This window comes from Protopterus annectens, chromosome 2.part1 (assembly GCF_019279795.1).
Source record: "Protopterus annectens isolate FY-2018-M chromosome 2.part1, PAN1.0, whole genome shotgun sequence".
In the NCBI taxonomy this organism is placed as follows: Eukaryota; Metazoa; Chordata; order Ceratodontiformes; family Protopteridae; genus Protopterus; species Protopterus annectens.
Genome location: NC_056729.1, coordinates 11,083,440 through 11,099,090, shown reverse-complemented (window position 1 = coordinate 11,099,090; position 15,651 = coordinate 11,083,440). Strand labels below are relative to the sequence as shown.

General features: G+C 38.7%; 1 protein-coding gene across 4 annotated transcripts in view; it reads left to right on the top strand.

Annotated features, from left to right (window-relative positions):
• The window catches only part of CTNNA2 (catenin alpha 2), a 3,890,250-nt gene that overhangs the window by 1,496,492 nt on the left and 2,378,107 nt on the right, over positions 1-15,651 (top strand). For all 4 annotated transcript variants that reach the window (XM_044061988.1, XM_044061987.1, XM_044061989.1 and 1 more), the window contains exon 3: positions 1,065-1,217. In XM_044061988.1, the coding sequence (XP_043917923.1) occupies positions 1,065-1,217 (153 nt within the window). The remainder of the gene's footprint in view (positions 1-1,064; positions 1,218-15,651) is intronic.

Below are 15,651 nucleotides of genomic sequence, written 5' to 3'. Positions count from 1 at the left end.
TGTGTGTGTGTGTGTGTGTGTGTGTGTGTGTGTGTGTGTATGTGTGGAGGGTGTGGAGAGCAGTAATCCAATGACTGTGTACCATGTTATAAATTCACAATTAATAAAGAAATATATTTTTTAAAACGTTGTTGCTCTGGGATACCAAGACCTTTTCTTATTCATTCCAGCTCCTCTCACAGTGTTCTTTGGGCTGCAGCTATTATCCATCCGACTCATTAGCAAACAAACTCATTTGTGGATTTTATTATTTTCTTAACTTGAAGAATCCATAAGGTACAAATCTCTATTTAGGGGCAACCTGGGGGAACTGTCTGGCCAACTGACTTGCTTACAGTCACCAACTAGGCAAATGAAGGGTGAACTGAACACACACAGTTAAACCTGTCAGAAGCACATAAACTTTATCCCCTGCACTATCTGCCAGACCCTTACCTAAATAGTTGTCTGCTGTACTATTCATGGCAATGTCAGAACTGGTTCCTAGCATATTGTCCATGGCATCGGTAATGTTGTATTTCATTTTTTATGTGGAATAGCTTTTTTGTAGGCTGATGCTTTTTAATACTTGTCATTTAACTGAGTCTGAAATGTGTTTCCCAATTGGAATCAGTGTGTACTCTCATTTTGTGATTTATTGCAGTTCTAGTACTCCAAATAAGTTGCCATTCTGTGATTTTTCTCCATTACTAAGCTAAGACATAACTAGTCCATATTTTTAACCCTTTTCAGTAACATCACCTATTTCTAAAGGGGCTTTCTCCGCATGTGTTGGAACACATGCCCCATCACTCATCATCAGATTATCTTTTTCTAGTTTTATACATTTTCTAGGATGCTTCTCCATTGCAACAATATACATATTTTCTATGGTTTTCCATGATTGTCCATGTTAACTATATACATTTCCTTTTATTTTTTCTGTGAATACAAAACGTTTTATGTCTAGGAAGAGTAACATGCTGCACATATACCGACCATATCTTACCTTTGAGAGAATTGATTGATTGCTTTAGTATATATACTTGCTAGTTCTCACCTTTCCTGTTTTTCTTTTCCCATAGCTACGTAAAGCTGTTATGGACCACATCTCAGATTCTTTCTTGGAGACTAACGTCCCCTTGCTGGTTCTTATTGAGGCTGCCAAAAGTGGAAATGAGAAGGAAGTCAAAGAGTATGCCCAAGTCTTTCGTGAACATGCGAACAAGCTAGTGGAGGTAAGATTTATCCATTTTGACTACTACTCTTGGAGAACAACATAAAGCTTTAATGAATTATATATGTGCTTCATGTGGATTGTGTTATTTCATTACCCTTAGAAGTTGCTGACACATAAATGTGCAATGATACACATCTACTATCTGATTTTACAGGCTTCATAGGTTCCTACTTTTCTGTAATTTTGGATTGCTTAAATCTGAACCAGTGCTCTTTTGCTGTTGGTGGGCATATTTGAAGTTCTTTGTATCATGTCAGAAAGAGATACTGTACTGTATTTTGTAGTTCTTAATACAGATCAATCAGTGTGGTCCTTATAAAAAGAACTTTTAATCCAGACATTATACTTCCCAAGATGTTAGGCAGCCATAAACTTAAAATTTAGTGAGCTGTCCATTATAAAGTACTGTCTGATGGGTGATTACCATGTGCCATGTATGACTGCTGTCCAGAGAGACAGCACCTGTGCAAACAATACTAAAGCAGCTATGAATGCAGCTGTGCACTGATAGACACTCAGGGAAATTCAGTAGCGTCTCTGTGCTTACTTGTAGTTTGATGCATCATGACAATTTTAGATTTCTGATTATGACAAAGAAAACTGAAAGGTTAAGTCAGTGAAAAGGTAGCCAACCCCACCAAGAAGATACAGAAACTATTTTACAGATATATATATATATATATATATATATATATATATATATATATAAGGGAAATAAAAATATAAAGTGAAGAGCTTTTTACTCAGATAAAGAAAGTGGTGTTTTTGGGCAGCCGTGCTTCATCTTCTCAGTAGTGAAAATAAGACAAGGTGCTGGAACTGTTAGTTTTCATTGTCTTACATTACGTAAAGTAATGGCAGAAAAAGATAATTTAATTTATCTGGTCTGTCCTTTTACATTTAACTTTCAACATTCTTGCCATTGCTACCTTCCACTTCACATTTTATCCACATGTTCCATGCCCTCTTAAATACCTTGGCTATTTCCCTCTCCATCAAAGTCGACAAACCTCTATATCTGAAAAAGTACTTTCAGAAATTTTGATTTTAGTTACTACTCATAATGTGCATTCTTTTCTGTCTCCTTCCATCTCTGTTCTTCCTTTTCAGAATGATTCCCCTACATCTCTTTCATGTGATTTTGTGCAACTATGTCATGTCTTTGTTTTTGTCTTTGCTTGTCTCATGTGAGAGGAGCCATAATCCCTCTAGACTCTGGTCATATTACCTCCCCTCCATCCTATGAGATCATTCTGGCAGCTTTCCTTTAGATTTATTGCAATAATCCTATGTCTTTCCCTTATATGGCATCCAGAACTGCTTGTAGTACTCTGCCCAAGACCTACAGAGTGAAAGCATCACTTCTCTGCTTCTAACATCAATCTCCACAGGCATAAATCCCAGCATTCTGTTAGCTGCTGTTATTTAACTCTCACTCTGCTACTGGCAGTCTGGTTCAGGAGTGGTCCACACAACCAGATCCTTTTCCTACTTGACTGCCATCAGTTCTGTTCCCCCAGCTGATGCTTCACACTAGGGTTGTTGTTACCTGAGTGCCACCTTTTAACCCACTTATTCGGCCTTTATAAAACCTTCACTCAACTCTCCTCCACCATCTTCCACTGCTGTTCTGTTTTTCCCAGGTATATGTGAGAGAAGCACTCAGAGTTCTAACACAGACAGCTCCCAACACTACTCCATTAGCCACTTTTCTAATTCCTGCCACCGCTCCTCTCACCACAGTCCATTTGTCCTAAACATTCAGTCAGGCAGCTTTCCAGTTTGTCAGTTTCTCTCCAGTTCTCTCAGCAGCCTCCTGTGCAGGACCAAGTCTAAGGCTTTGCTGAAGTACAAGAAGAATCTGATTACTGGTGCTCTCCAGGTAAGTTCACCCATAACCCAGGCATTAAATGGGATTGGGTTTGACAGATAGCTTCTTCTGGCCATGGGCCCATGTTGGATGCTGTCTGTGAGTGTTGTCCTCTAGAAATGTTACCAGCCTCCCCTCTAGGATTTTCTTCATGACTTTCCTAGAAAATGCTCTTAAGCTCATGGGCTTGCATTTCTCTAGCTTTTTTCTCCTTCCCCTTTGTATGAGTACCACACTTGCTATCTTCCAGTCCAATGGCACTTCTGCCCAGGCCAGTGAGCTGTTGAAGATCTCCGTGAGGTGGGTTTGTCATCACTCTGGTCAGGTTTTTGAGGACTTTGGGAGGCAGTGCCTCTGGTCCTTGTGCTTTATCCTCTGTAAGTGAAGTCAGTTGTTTCTGAACCTCCTTCCCTGGTATCTGTCTACTGTTGTCTGTATTCTGACTTGCCCCCTCCCCCCCACACACACACACAATGACTCCTTCTTCACTTGACAAACACAGAAGCAAAGTATTTATTCAGAACCTTTGCTTTCCTAATCATCTGTGATTTTTTTCCATATTTGCTGTGTCAGCCAGTTCTGTCACACCCTCCCTTCCTTCCCTTTTTCCCGATGTGCCTAAAAAAGCCATTATTTCTCTTCTGAAACATTTCTTCTATCTCCCATTCACTTTATGCCATTGTTGTCCTTACCTTCTTTGTTGCCTTCTTGTTAGCCTCCTTTTACTGTGTGTCTTCCACCTTTTTGCCCCTACTTTTTACCTCTTGCTGGCATCTCTTGCCCTGATTATTAGCTTCATGTTCCTAAGTTTGACTTAAGTTGTATGGAATGACGGACTCTCATACTTGATAGAAAACATCAGTATACTTGGATGCCTGTGGCCTGGTGGACACAAAGCAGCATGGTTTTATAACTGAAGGCTATTATAGTCATATATAGCTGAGCAACTATTGTAAGTAGATAAGAAAAGGATGGCAAATGTGGTTTAGTTAGACTTTTAGTAATGGGTCTGATGTGGTACTACATGAAAAATACTGCGGATCCTAGTGCATTATCTTAGGTACAACATTAAAAGACGAAGTTATGAATGGGATACCAAAGAACTTTGGTGATGGAGACAGTCCTTTTCATTGTCTTCTTGTGTGTCCATGCACAATGTCTGCAGATACCTCTGTTCTTTAGCTGACAGTACAGTGCTGTGCAACAGCATTGCTGTAAAAAGCATAAAAATGGGCTTTGCAGAACTGGATAACTACTCTGAAATATGGCAATGTAAATTCAGTTAAAATGCAAGCACAGAACAATCAGAAGACAGAAACCCAGGAAAGGAGTACACAGCTTGGAGTGGGGGAGGTAATGGCAACAACAAAAAAAGAAAAGTCACTTTTCTCTATTACTGAGTTAAGGTTTAATTATTCTGTAATAAACAGTACTGTGACAAAGCAGGAAGGATGGTGGAATACTGAAAGATAGGAGAAAAGGCATAAACAGGGGAAATGACAAGTCCACCCCCCCCCATATAAACTTTTGGTAAGAACTCATATAGAGTACTGTTGGCACTTCTAATGTTTTATAACTTCATAGGTAAACACTATGCCAGCTGCCCATATAGACCAGTCCAAGCCTAGCCAATTTCCCTTTCTTGTGATTGACTTAATCTTTCCCTTTTGTTATCGATTGGCCTTACCCAACCCGTGGTCAATAATTATACATCACCTCTATTGAGAATAACTGGGATCATGCCATTGATAATTTGAGGAGACCTATGCATGGGATAAACCATTTAGGAATTGCCTCTGTCCATTAACAGTACAGTGGTCAATCCTGGGATAAATTTTCTGTTTCCCATCCTTAGATCCAAGTTGCGCTTGAATATGCACAGGGATAAACTTTATTTTATGTGGGTAGAGAGCCTTCCACAGCAGCAGAATCCTCTGAAAAGTAGAACTGTCCCTCCAAACTATTCTGTTAATGTTGATGAAGTGGTTTAGATCCATAGGCCCAGTATTTCTGATGCCATTTGACTTGGTGACATGAGGTAAATTCATCAGTATTGGGTCAGAAGATGGCTTGTTTGCCAGACACACGTCACCGTGTGAATAAATTCCATTACTTTACCTGCACTGATGAGTAACTGAAAGAACAAACAATGGCATGTTTCCTAGCCATTAACTGTATGATTATAGGTTACAGGTATCCCAGTTAAAGAAACAGTAGCAGATGAAACTGCCTGAATCTTTATTTTTTGTTCATTCTGCTGGAGTGACATTGGTGCTGTGATATAAATACTTTCATCAGATCAATAGTGGTATAATGGTGTCAGAATTTAATTTACATAGTCAAATAGTTACCTGACTCAAAACTTTTTTTTTGTCTCTAGTTTGGCCTTTAGAAGTGTTCAGGAAATTCAGTAAACACATATCCTGTATCTCTAGCTTGTTAAAATTGTTGTATTGCATCAGGTGATATTTTCTGTCTATTCCTTTTCCCTTTTATTGCCCAGAGGTTTTTTTAACAACATTAAGCCCATACATCACAGAAGTATCTATTATCGTATTATTTACCCTCTGGCAGACTTACTACCCTCTGTAACCACATGGGAGTCCACACTTTCCTTACCACCTAAGCTTGAGGACCTAACAGTACTTTGGATCATCACTCTGGAAATGGACTAACTCATTATAAGAGCTGGATTTTTTTGAAAGCCTTGAACAGTCCCCTGAAATGTAGGTCCAGTGTGCTATTGGCATGTCCTGCATGCTACCATCTAGGCTACCACTTAAGAAACAGTGCAGCCCAGAAACTTATTCTCTGTCCTTTGTGCCTGAGACTAGTCTTTGCTAGAGGGCAAGCAATCTTGGAGGAGATGCCATCCATACTCTTCCATTACAGTATGAAAGTTGACCTTGGCCACTCAAGTCTCCCTAGGGTTGCCACCTTTTCAAATGCCCAAAGTGGGACATTTTTTGTAGAAACATGCAATTCTGCAGGACAGACATACCCACAGGGAGTGCAAAGGACAGACCTTCACTGTCTTTGTCCAAATAAAAGCTTATTCTTGTAGCATATGAGTTGCTTATGCTATTTCATATAATATTTAGGTGTTTCAGATACAAAATAACTGTTTTATGCAACTATTAAAGAAAACGTACTAAATATTTTTTGCCTTAAAATCTCAGGACATTTGCCATTTTTTAGATTTATTCTCAGGACAAAACTGCCCAAAGTGGGACTGTCCCTCACAAAGAGGGACAGTTGGTAACCCTAAGTCTCCCTGGATTGGTTGTCCCTATGATGTCCAATTTAACATTCAAACCCAGGGCACAAGCAATGCAGGCAAATACTCTGCTCGTACACCAGCAACCTGGCCATTCTGTCCATACAGTGTGGCTTTTAGTCAGTCCTTTTATCACTACCCTCCTGTTTTATTGTTTTTCTATAGGTGTATCTTAACCTTGGATTCTGCATGGGTACTACCCATGTATAACCAAATACATACAGTGTTTTCCTCTCCTGTTTTAGTGTTTTGCTACAGGTGTATCTTAACCTTCGGTTCTGTGTAAGATACTAACTTTGTATAACCAGACATACACAGTGGTTTCCACTGAGCTATGCTTACCATCAATCACTCTACCAAAAGCTTACTTCCACTTACCCACTTTAGTGCCTGTTGCAAGATCATTGTCTTTCCTTTTGCCTCTTCACTATGTATTTTATGTCCCTACCTGCCTGCACAACAATCTTCCCATATTTGTATGTAACATAATCAAAGGCATTGCTAAAATGTGCCTTCTGTGTGAATTTGGTTTAATTTCCTTCTCACCTAAACATAGTTATCCTGCCTGGAAGATTTTTGTACAATGAGATAATTCCAGAGTACCATGTTACACCACTCAGCCAACAGGAGTTGGCCTAAAATTACTTAAAATTAATCTCCTGATGTATTTTGTCATTTAGCAAGGATATTGGCCTGAGTTAAGCATTTATTTCTTTATGTAAATATGATAAACATCACAAGTGAGCAGTTTCCCAAATCAACATTTAGGCCACCTTGGAACCATGTAGGCCTGTATTATACAGCTTTTTTTGATGGCAACATTGATCAGGGTGATATGTGGCTCTGTGACAGTATTTCAGACCGATCCTTGAGCTTTCTATACTTCAGTAGCCCTTCTTTATTAATGTCTGCATCTGTCACTGGCTCCTTTATCTTCATGCTGTGTTTAATCTATTCCTTCCCCAATGGCATCTGTTCCATTTGTCTTAAATGTAGAAAAGGACCATTTATTTAATAACTTTGTATAAATTCTTTGCCTGTCAGCTGTGACCCATCTTGTTTCATCCTTTTTGTTTTGTCATTTAGTTTTTGCTTTGCATTCTGCACCTGACCAAAGTACATTTTCTCCACTGTTTAAAATCCTTTGCCAGCCTCATTTCAATTATAGGGTTGATTCTAATGATTGCTGTAATGTCTTTTAAAAATCTCTTCTTTACATTAACTCGATCCATGTTTTGACATTCTGAGACTTCAGAATATGTATATATATTTTTAATTTGTGTTTAATGTTCATAATTGTTGGCTCTTGGAAATTTTTTTATTTGTGTAGTATATGATGCCATGGTTTTTCAAATAATAATAATACAATACCTTTCTGTGAATATCTTAGAAAATATAATCAGTTTCTTAAAATATTTTGTAATAACTAATAACAGAAAGAGAGTCATGGAAATACAAGTTCCATCTGTAGCATTAAATGCTAATATTTTTTACACCACATTATGAATGTTGATAATATTGTACAGTTAAGATTTAATACTCTCAGTGTATGCAGTTAATGTACTATTGTTAATAGATCTTACATTATTAGGTTCCATGTTCATATGGCAAGAATAAAACTCACTGTTTCCGAGTGACAGAACTGTTTAGATGATTTACATATGAGTACTGCCCTGTATTTGTTCCCCAATTTATCTTAACAGCTCTTCACTTATTAGTCCTTCTAAGCAGACGGTCTGATCTGTCATGTTAGTTGGTGCATTCCTGTTAGTACTTGCGCTGTTTCTCTGAGCAGCAGTAGATTTCAATTAAACTTCAGCAGTATTGGTGTTCAGCAGGGTGCCTTCCAAAACAAGCAGGGTGCCAAGCAGAAACACTGGGGTGCATTGTGCTGTGAAGGATTGGTGAGAAGTCTTCATCACTTTCTTACTGTCTCACTTTAATAGAGGGAGGAAAAAGACCTAGTTATTGTATTACAGTGAGACCTTTAATGAGTTCTTTTCTTGTTAGATTTTCTTTTTTATATTATTCCTTCCTTTCTTGTTTTGCCCTGCCTCCCTACTCATACAGCAATAGAGATAATATAATGAAGTCTTTCAGTTCAGATATATGCAACTACACAAAGAAATGAGTAGTATTTGTATAGTTCAGAAACATTTACCTGAAATGCTGACTTACCAATGTAATTGTTCTGGTAGCCCGCTGTTTCTTCTACTATAGTTCAGCTTTTAAGTGAAATAGATTTTAACTTGATCAATAAAACATAGAAGTTGTATGTTATGGATCTTTTTTTATTTGAGTGTTAAGCAGATGACCTAGTTCTACTTATTAAAATATGAAGGAAATTATCTGTAGTGGAAACAGCAGAGGTTTCCGATTATCAAATATTCAAGCAAACAGCTAACAGTCCCTTAAGACATGTGTAAGTTAATAGAATATTTTGTAGTCAGACTTCACAGTAAGTGTAACATATACTATTTCCAAGGCTTTGAAGGCCTGCCAAATCCTCTTTGTACAGTCAGATTAAATGTAAAATTTAAGTTCTGTCCCTTTTATTGCAAGTGCTTCTGGCAGACCCACATATTTCTTAAGAAGACTGTGAGTCTAGTTTTCATTTACTTTCATGTATGCTACCCTAACTGGCAGTAATTAACCCTTTCTGCTTATGCATTACTACATCAAAGACAGCTATGCTACACTGTCCTTCCTAGGTCTGAAGAAGGCTTGCAAGGCAGCACACATAAAGCCATTCTGTGACAGATGCACAGTAAAGACAGATGATGATTAAAAGAAAAAGTATCAGATACAGCTAAATGTCATGTTGCTGATTGTCAAGGAGAAACACTAGTGTATGTATCATTTGTAGCAGCTTTTAAAGGTGGGCATTGTAATGTTAAGGTATGAATAGTTTATTTGAACATCCTTTGTGAATTATTTGAAAAGGTTTTCACCTATTGTCTTTCATCAAACCACATTGCCATTATCATTTCTTTCCACGATGTAGTGCCATGAATCAGAAAGGTGTGCTACATTGAACATACCCACGTATGGTCACAGAGTGGTGGAGCAGTTTATTTATACTGGCTGTCATATTAAAGGGTTGCTGTCTTAACCATTCTTCCCTGGGGGTTGGGATTTATCTCCCTCCACCCCCACCCCCCAAGTTCTCTGGAGCTGAAGGCAAAGCATTTATTCTAAATCAAGTTTAAAATTTGAAACTTTAAGGTGAAACATAACTTATGGAGAAGAATGTTAATTCAGTGACATACGGTATGCATGTATATGCAGGGTCAGCGAAGTAGTCATGTTGAAGTCGCTCCTTTTTATGTTCCTTTTCTGCCTGCAGATCGTTCTTAAGTTGCCTTTTGCTTGAACTTCCCTAAGTTCAAATGTCTTAGAACTGATAGAGGTAACCTACCTAATTAGTTATTCCATAATGGGCTGTTAATCCCTATCCAGTTACTGTAAATTTATAACCTCTAGACACAGTGGTATAGTTCCTCACCCGCACTATTTTAAGAACAAATTCTCTTTTTTCCATGTACTTCATTACCGGAGGTTATTTGCCTAAAACGTATGTGTTCAAAGACATACAGAAGGCAGCTGGTTTTCGCCATAATAACACCTACTTTTGGACTACTGTTTCCTTTCTGTAACTATTAATAATGTGTTTTCTTGTATAGCCAGGACCTTGATAAGTGTTGTTGCAGTTTTAACTAAACTGTCCCTACAAACACTTGATTTACTTGAAGTTGATGAACTGGGTGTTAACTAAGCCCTACGTTCTTTCTAGGTTGTACTGCTTTTTCCCTGAAGCAGAAGGGCAGAGTAACACAGCAAACAAATGGAAACTGAAGTATTACTTTGCTTCGAGTCTTATCCTTTTAGTTAGACTGCAGACAGTAGCTAAACACAAGTCTAGGTGATAGCTACTGACAGCAGCTGCCTACTTGATTTTGGTGACTGCAGTTACAACATTCTTACCTTATCTTTTTCATTCCCTAGAATTCATTTACATATTGCTGCTTATGACACTGTACTGTTCTTATTGCAACAGCTACCTTAACCCCTGGCTGCTGCTACACAAGACTTTTGTTTCTGCCACCTTATTGCTACATGCTTTTTACTGCTGCTGTTCAAGGGGTAACTGCGTTATTGCCAGGTTAGCTTACTCTCTTTCCCTGTGATACTGACTGCTTAACAGTTGTGCTTCTTTGCACACAATTACTTCTTCCATTTATCATTTTATTCTGCTGTAGGAAATAGTAATGGAGGGGCTTAACTCACATGTGGCTGTGATTTCACAAATTGCCCTACAGTATTACTCATTTTCCTTCTCTTGCTGTTCAGCTCATGTCATTCTTATTGCAAGCAGCTAGGGGTAGGGCCTGCTGTACTCAATCAAAGAGCCACTCTGCTCTCCTGTATTCCCTAAGCTGCTGTTGGGCTTTGTCTTTCCTCCCACAATCCCTCACCTGGTCACTCAGACTCTGTATCTCCTCTTTCCCTTTCCCTCTACTTCTGCCCTTATCATCTGTTCACAAATCTATCCTCAAACTTGTATAAAATTAATTTGCATAGAGAGAGATTCACAGGCACCCTTTCACGGGTCAATATTAGAACATCAAAGTTTCACAACTTCGAATGTTCTAATATCGACCCCTATTCAGCGAACGCTGACAACATCGAACATGCAGAACAGCGAATTTTTTCCTAAGGAAAAAATTTGCTGTTCTGAAATACACACACACAACACAAGCACACCAAACAAACAGCAATCCACACACATACACCTAAAATCTTACAGCTAACCCTACACTAAACTGTACAAACACCACTAACTATGGACTTACCTTAACCCAAACCGTAACCCTAAGTTCCGTCACTATCGCATGCTCACCTCACCCACGCCCTAACTCACTTACCCCACCCTAACCCTCACATCCACACCACAATCGCACACTTACCTGACCCGTGCCCTAACCTTAACTCACCTAACCCGCACGTCCACACAATTGCACACATACCTAACCTGCGCCCTAACCCTAACTCACCTAACCCGCCCTAACCTTCACATCCACACAGTCGCACACATACCTGACCTGTGCCCAATCACACACTTACCTGAACGCGTCCCGCGTAGCTTTCCACCACAGCGCTGAAAATAGCAAAGCAACAGAAATGGACAACTGAATTCTTTCTCTAGGAAAAAATGTGGTTTTCTGTCGTTTTGCTATTTTCAGTGTTTGCTGAATAGGAGTCGATATTAGAACATTCAGAGTTATAAAACTTTGATGTTCTAATATAGACCCCGGTTTCACTACTGTATATACCCAGCACAGCTCTTTTACTCCTGATAACGCACATAAACACACACAATGTACTGTTGCTGTACCAAACTTTGTTCTCTTCAGCTTACTATAGCAAAAGAAAGTTCTTGATTATGCTTGATCTAATCTTCCGTAAGTGAAACAGTATTTTCATCCACTGTCCTAAATTCTACTACTCAAGGCATCGGATTCATGCCGATACTTATTCTGTTAATTTCTGCCTTTCTTTTCCTCTGTACTATCTTGAACCTGCATTCTGACAGCACCGTAGACTATCCCCAGTTCAAAACCGATAAACGTGCAAACAGTTATACTCACTGTCCTCTCCCTGTCTCAGTTAGTTGTAATCAGGCTGGTTAACTAACTGTCACATCATTAACCATTCTTCCTCTACTCAGATCCTGGGTTAGTTTTTTTTCCATTCCTCTCTTATTATAAAAATAACACGGATTGAAACATTTTGAAATGCTTGGAACATCTCATGTACAGTTAATGACATCACTGTGTTTCTCTCAATGGATAAAAAAACAGCTGTGTGTTATCACAAAATAATGTTTAAAATGCATTTTTTGTCAGGGGAGCTGCCTGGTACTTGTTCAGGGTGACACAACAAACAAGTGGAAACTAAAGAAAACCAGCCCTGGACTACAGTAATGAAGCTCATTATCAACTTGTAGCTTTAATCCTCTGTGCTAACCGGCAGACATTTGCGCTAGCAGATTTTGTATCATTAAGAATGTGCTGACCTTTAACCTAGAACTGTCAAAAGCTAACTTGTTTTGCAGAACTTGGGTCTCAGCTCAGCCTCACAAAAAGTTCATGGATCTTTTCAGCAGTTGCTTGATTAGCATTTTCCCAGTATTTCTTACCATTATAAAGGTGAAATTCAGGTCTTCCACGGTGGTGCAGCGGTAGCGTTGTTACCTCACAGCAAGAGGTTCTCCCGTTCGATTCTCAGGTGAAGTGTGGGGAGTGCCTTCTGTGTGGAGTCTGCATGTCCTCCCCATGGTTGGGTGGGTGTTCGAAAGACATGCGTAAATGGGTGTGCCTTCATTGAAGGTTGAACGTCGAGCTGGCACCTTGGCATTCATCAAAATCTACTGCCAATCATTAGCGGACCAGAGTTCCGCTGTGGCGACCCCTAACTGGGAAAAGCCGAAAGACAACAACAACATAAAGGTGAAATTCAGAACTGGCTTTCCCCTGACTTTAAGAACTCTTGACGCTTAGAGATCACTTTTTGACTGTCTGGAAGTACTCTGTATCCACAACAGGCAGAGATCTGCACTGCTATTCAGAATTTGTACAAGCAGGCTGTGAAAATGACACGCAGTCATGTAACTAAACCAGACAGCCACATCGATCACAGAAGGAAGACAAAGTGAAAGTCAACGTAATCACTGATAGAGTTGCTACTAGGATGTCAGTTGCTTTACAAATTAAGGATTGAACTAATTTTGACTGGAACAGGATTCTTGGAACTGTATACCAACTTCACAAACCAGTTGTCTTCCTTCCCTACTCTGTATGGTTACACATGATACATTTTTCTTGTCAGCATACCTTTTCATTTCATTTCTAAATAAAAACTCACGCTAAGAAAAAAATGACCATGCTGGCAAAAAAACAATCGTGGCATTTAGATATAAAGCTAAACAGTTTGTAAATTAGTAAAATATTATATGTCATAACATTTTTAATTAAATGCTGGAATATCTCGTTGCAGAAAACAAATAAGTACATTCAAAATATTTAAAAATTTGACTGTGGTACTTAAGGCATGTACTTGGCCAGTCCCTTGCTTTGATGTTGAATCCTAATTTATTGACCATACCTGCTAATGAATTCAGATCAATTTTACCTTGTCCACGTCTGTGCTATTTACCTCTGTCACCAGGATTCCCCATTCTGTTTTAAAGTCATTACAAAGAAGCAGGTTTATGAACTGCTGGGGAAAATGTCAAGAGCATAAGAAATAATTTCTGGACTCATTAGAGATATGTTCTCGTAATATGGCTGCAAAATATATTGCCATCCTTTTGACTCACATGTATAACATACCACTAACTCAGTTTGTCTTTTTAAAACTGCTGCTATCACTTGCATTCCTTTGGTCACGTTAACTTCCTTCGGACAGCATTACAGTTTAGTCTCTAGTGGTATATCTGCAGATCTCTGGCTGTTGCCAGATACCATATACTGTAATATAGACTAGAAACTTCTCACCAATGAAAGATTTATACAATTAATAAAAGACTTCAGTGGTGTGCGTTATTCTCAATTGCTCCATTTCCTGGAGGAAATTGGCATTGCAAAGAACTAAGTCTTGGCAGAAAAGGTCATTTAGATTCAAAGTAGAGAAATGCACTTTAGTGTAGGACTTCCTCAAGGCATAGTCCTTGTGCTACAGTGATTCCATACTGCACAGAATTACTGGTACTCACCTGTGTATCAGTGCCAAAAATGAAGTGTATGCTCAAAGCTGGAGTATAAAATTCCGTGATAGCACAAAACAGCAAAGAGCGGAAATGTGACAATATTTGGACTTACACTGACACCTCACGCACTTTTTTTCAACCTGGACATTGACTCAGACTCAACAGTCAGCTAAACTGTATGCTGGAAAATGTCCTTGGCTTTGTTTACAGAAGCGTAGACAGCAGTTGCAGGAAGAATCCTGCTTCTGGCCTGTTTTTCAAGGGTAGGCAAGTTGGAAAAGTCACATATGTTTCCTAGTCCTTTATCACCATAATTCTGTAAATTGCAAACAAAAATAATATTGTAAGGGTCACAATTAGACTGTTATAGACTGACGCACAGAGGGAGCTGCACTATCAGAATGTCCATGATGCAGCTTAACTCCTGTTATATCCTGTTTCCAAATCCTTGACCCATAGATTTAAACGTTGTTTGCATAAAACAACAGGCTGCCAAATACTGGAAAACAGGACATTCTTAGTGTACAAAAGTTGATATATGTACATTATGTTCCTTTCTGACTTAGAACTCTAAATGAGCCCATGTGGGCTTCCTGTAGCATGGCATTCCCAGGATAGCAGCATCTAAATTCAAATGCATTATTTCATTTATTAGCCATAGTAGGTGAACTGGTCCTTAGTTCCTTCTCAGCCATAACTTAGATCACTAGGGCAGGGGTAACTGCGAAACATATGTTGACAATTTATGACAATTTAGAGTAACAAGTCACTCTTGATAATTTTGAAGCCTGTGGGAGGAAACTGTAGTGTCCAGAAAAAAAAGCAAACAAACATGCAGAGATGGGAAGAACATACACAAAGTCACACAGAAAATAACTGGAAATAAGGACTGAACCCAAGAAAGAAAGTGACCATTTCATAGACATGTATTACTAATATATTTTAAGATAAAATGTATGTCAGGTGCTTGACATTTCCGTACTTGACGTTTACATTTTTTTGTTCCACAATAAGTTGGTGTATATTTTATAGTTGCATAACATTTTATAGAGATGGGCACAACATTGTGCTTTCCTGATCACTTATGTGACATTTGGAATGACGTGCAAGGTAAGTATTTCAGTATCACTGAAGCAATATGTATCTGTAGAAGTAGCCATCCCTTCTTATATGGAATCAGTCCCTTGAGGATTCTCAAAAACTGCTGATGTTTGTATGAAGCACTACATTATATATGAAGGACTGTTTATTAAAGGTTGGTAACTGAACAGTGTGAAAGGCAGACAGATACAGATGTAGGTCAGATGCTAAGGGAATAGCTTATATAAGGAATGGCATTTGTACTTCAAGGTAACTACAGTTCTGCAGCAGGAAGGTCATGCAATCACAGATAGGTAAGTATTTGGGACTACCTTATCTATCACACACTACCTTGTCATATTTACGAAAGGTGTGGCACTAACACACTGTGATTTTCTCAAACATTTAGATGTCGCTCACTGACAATTTTTTTCATA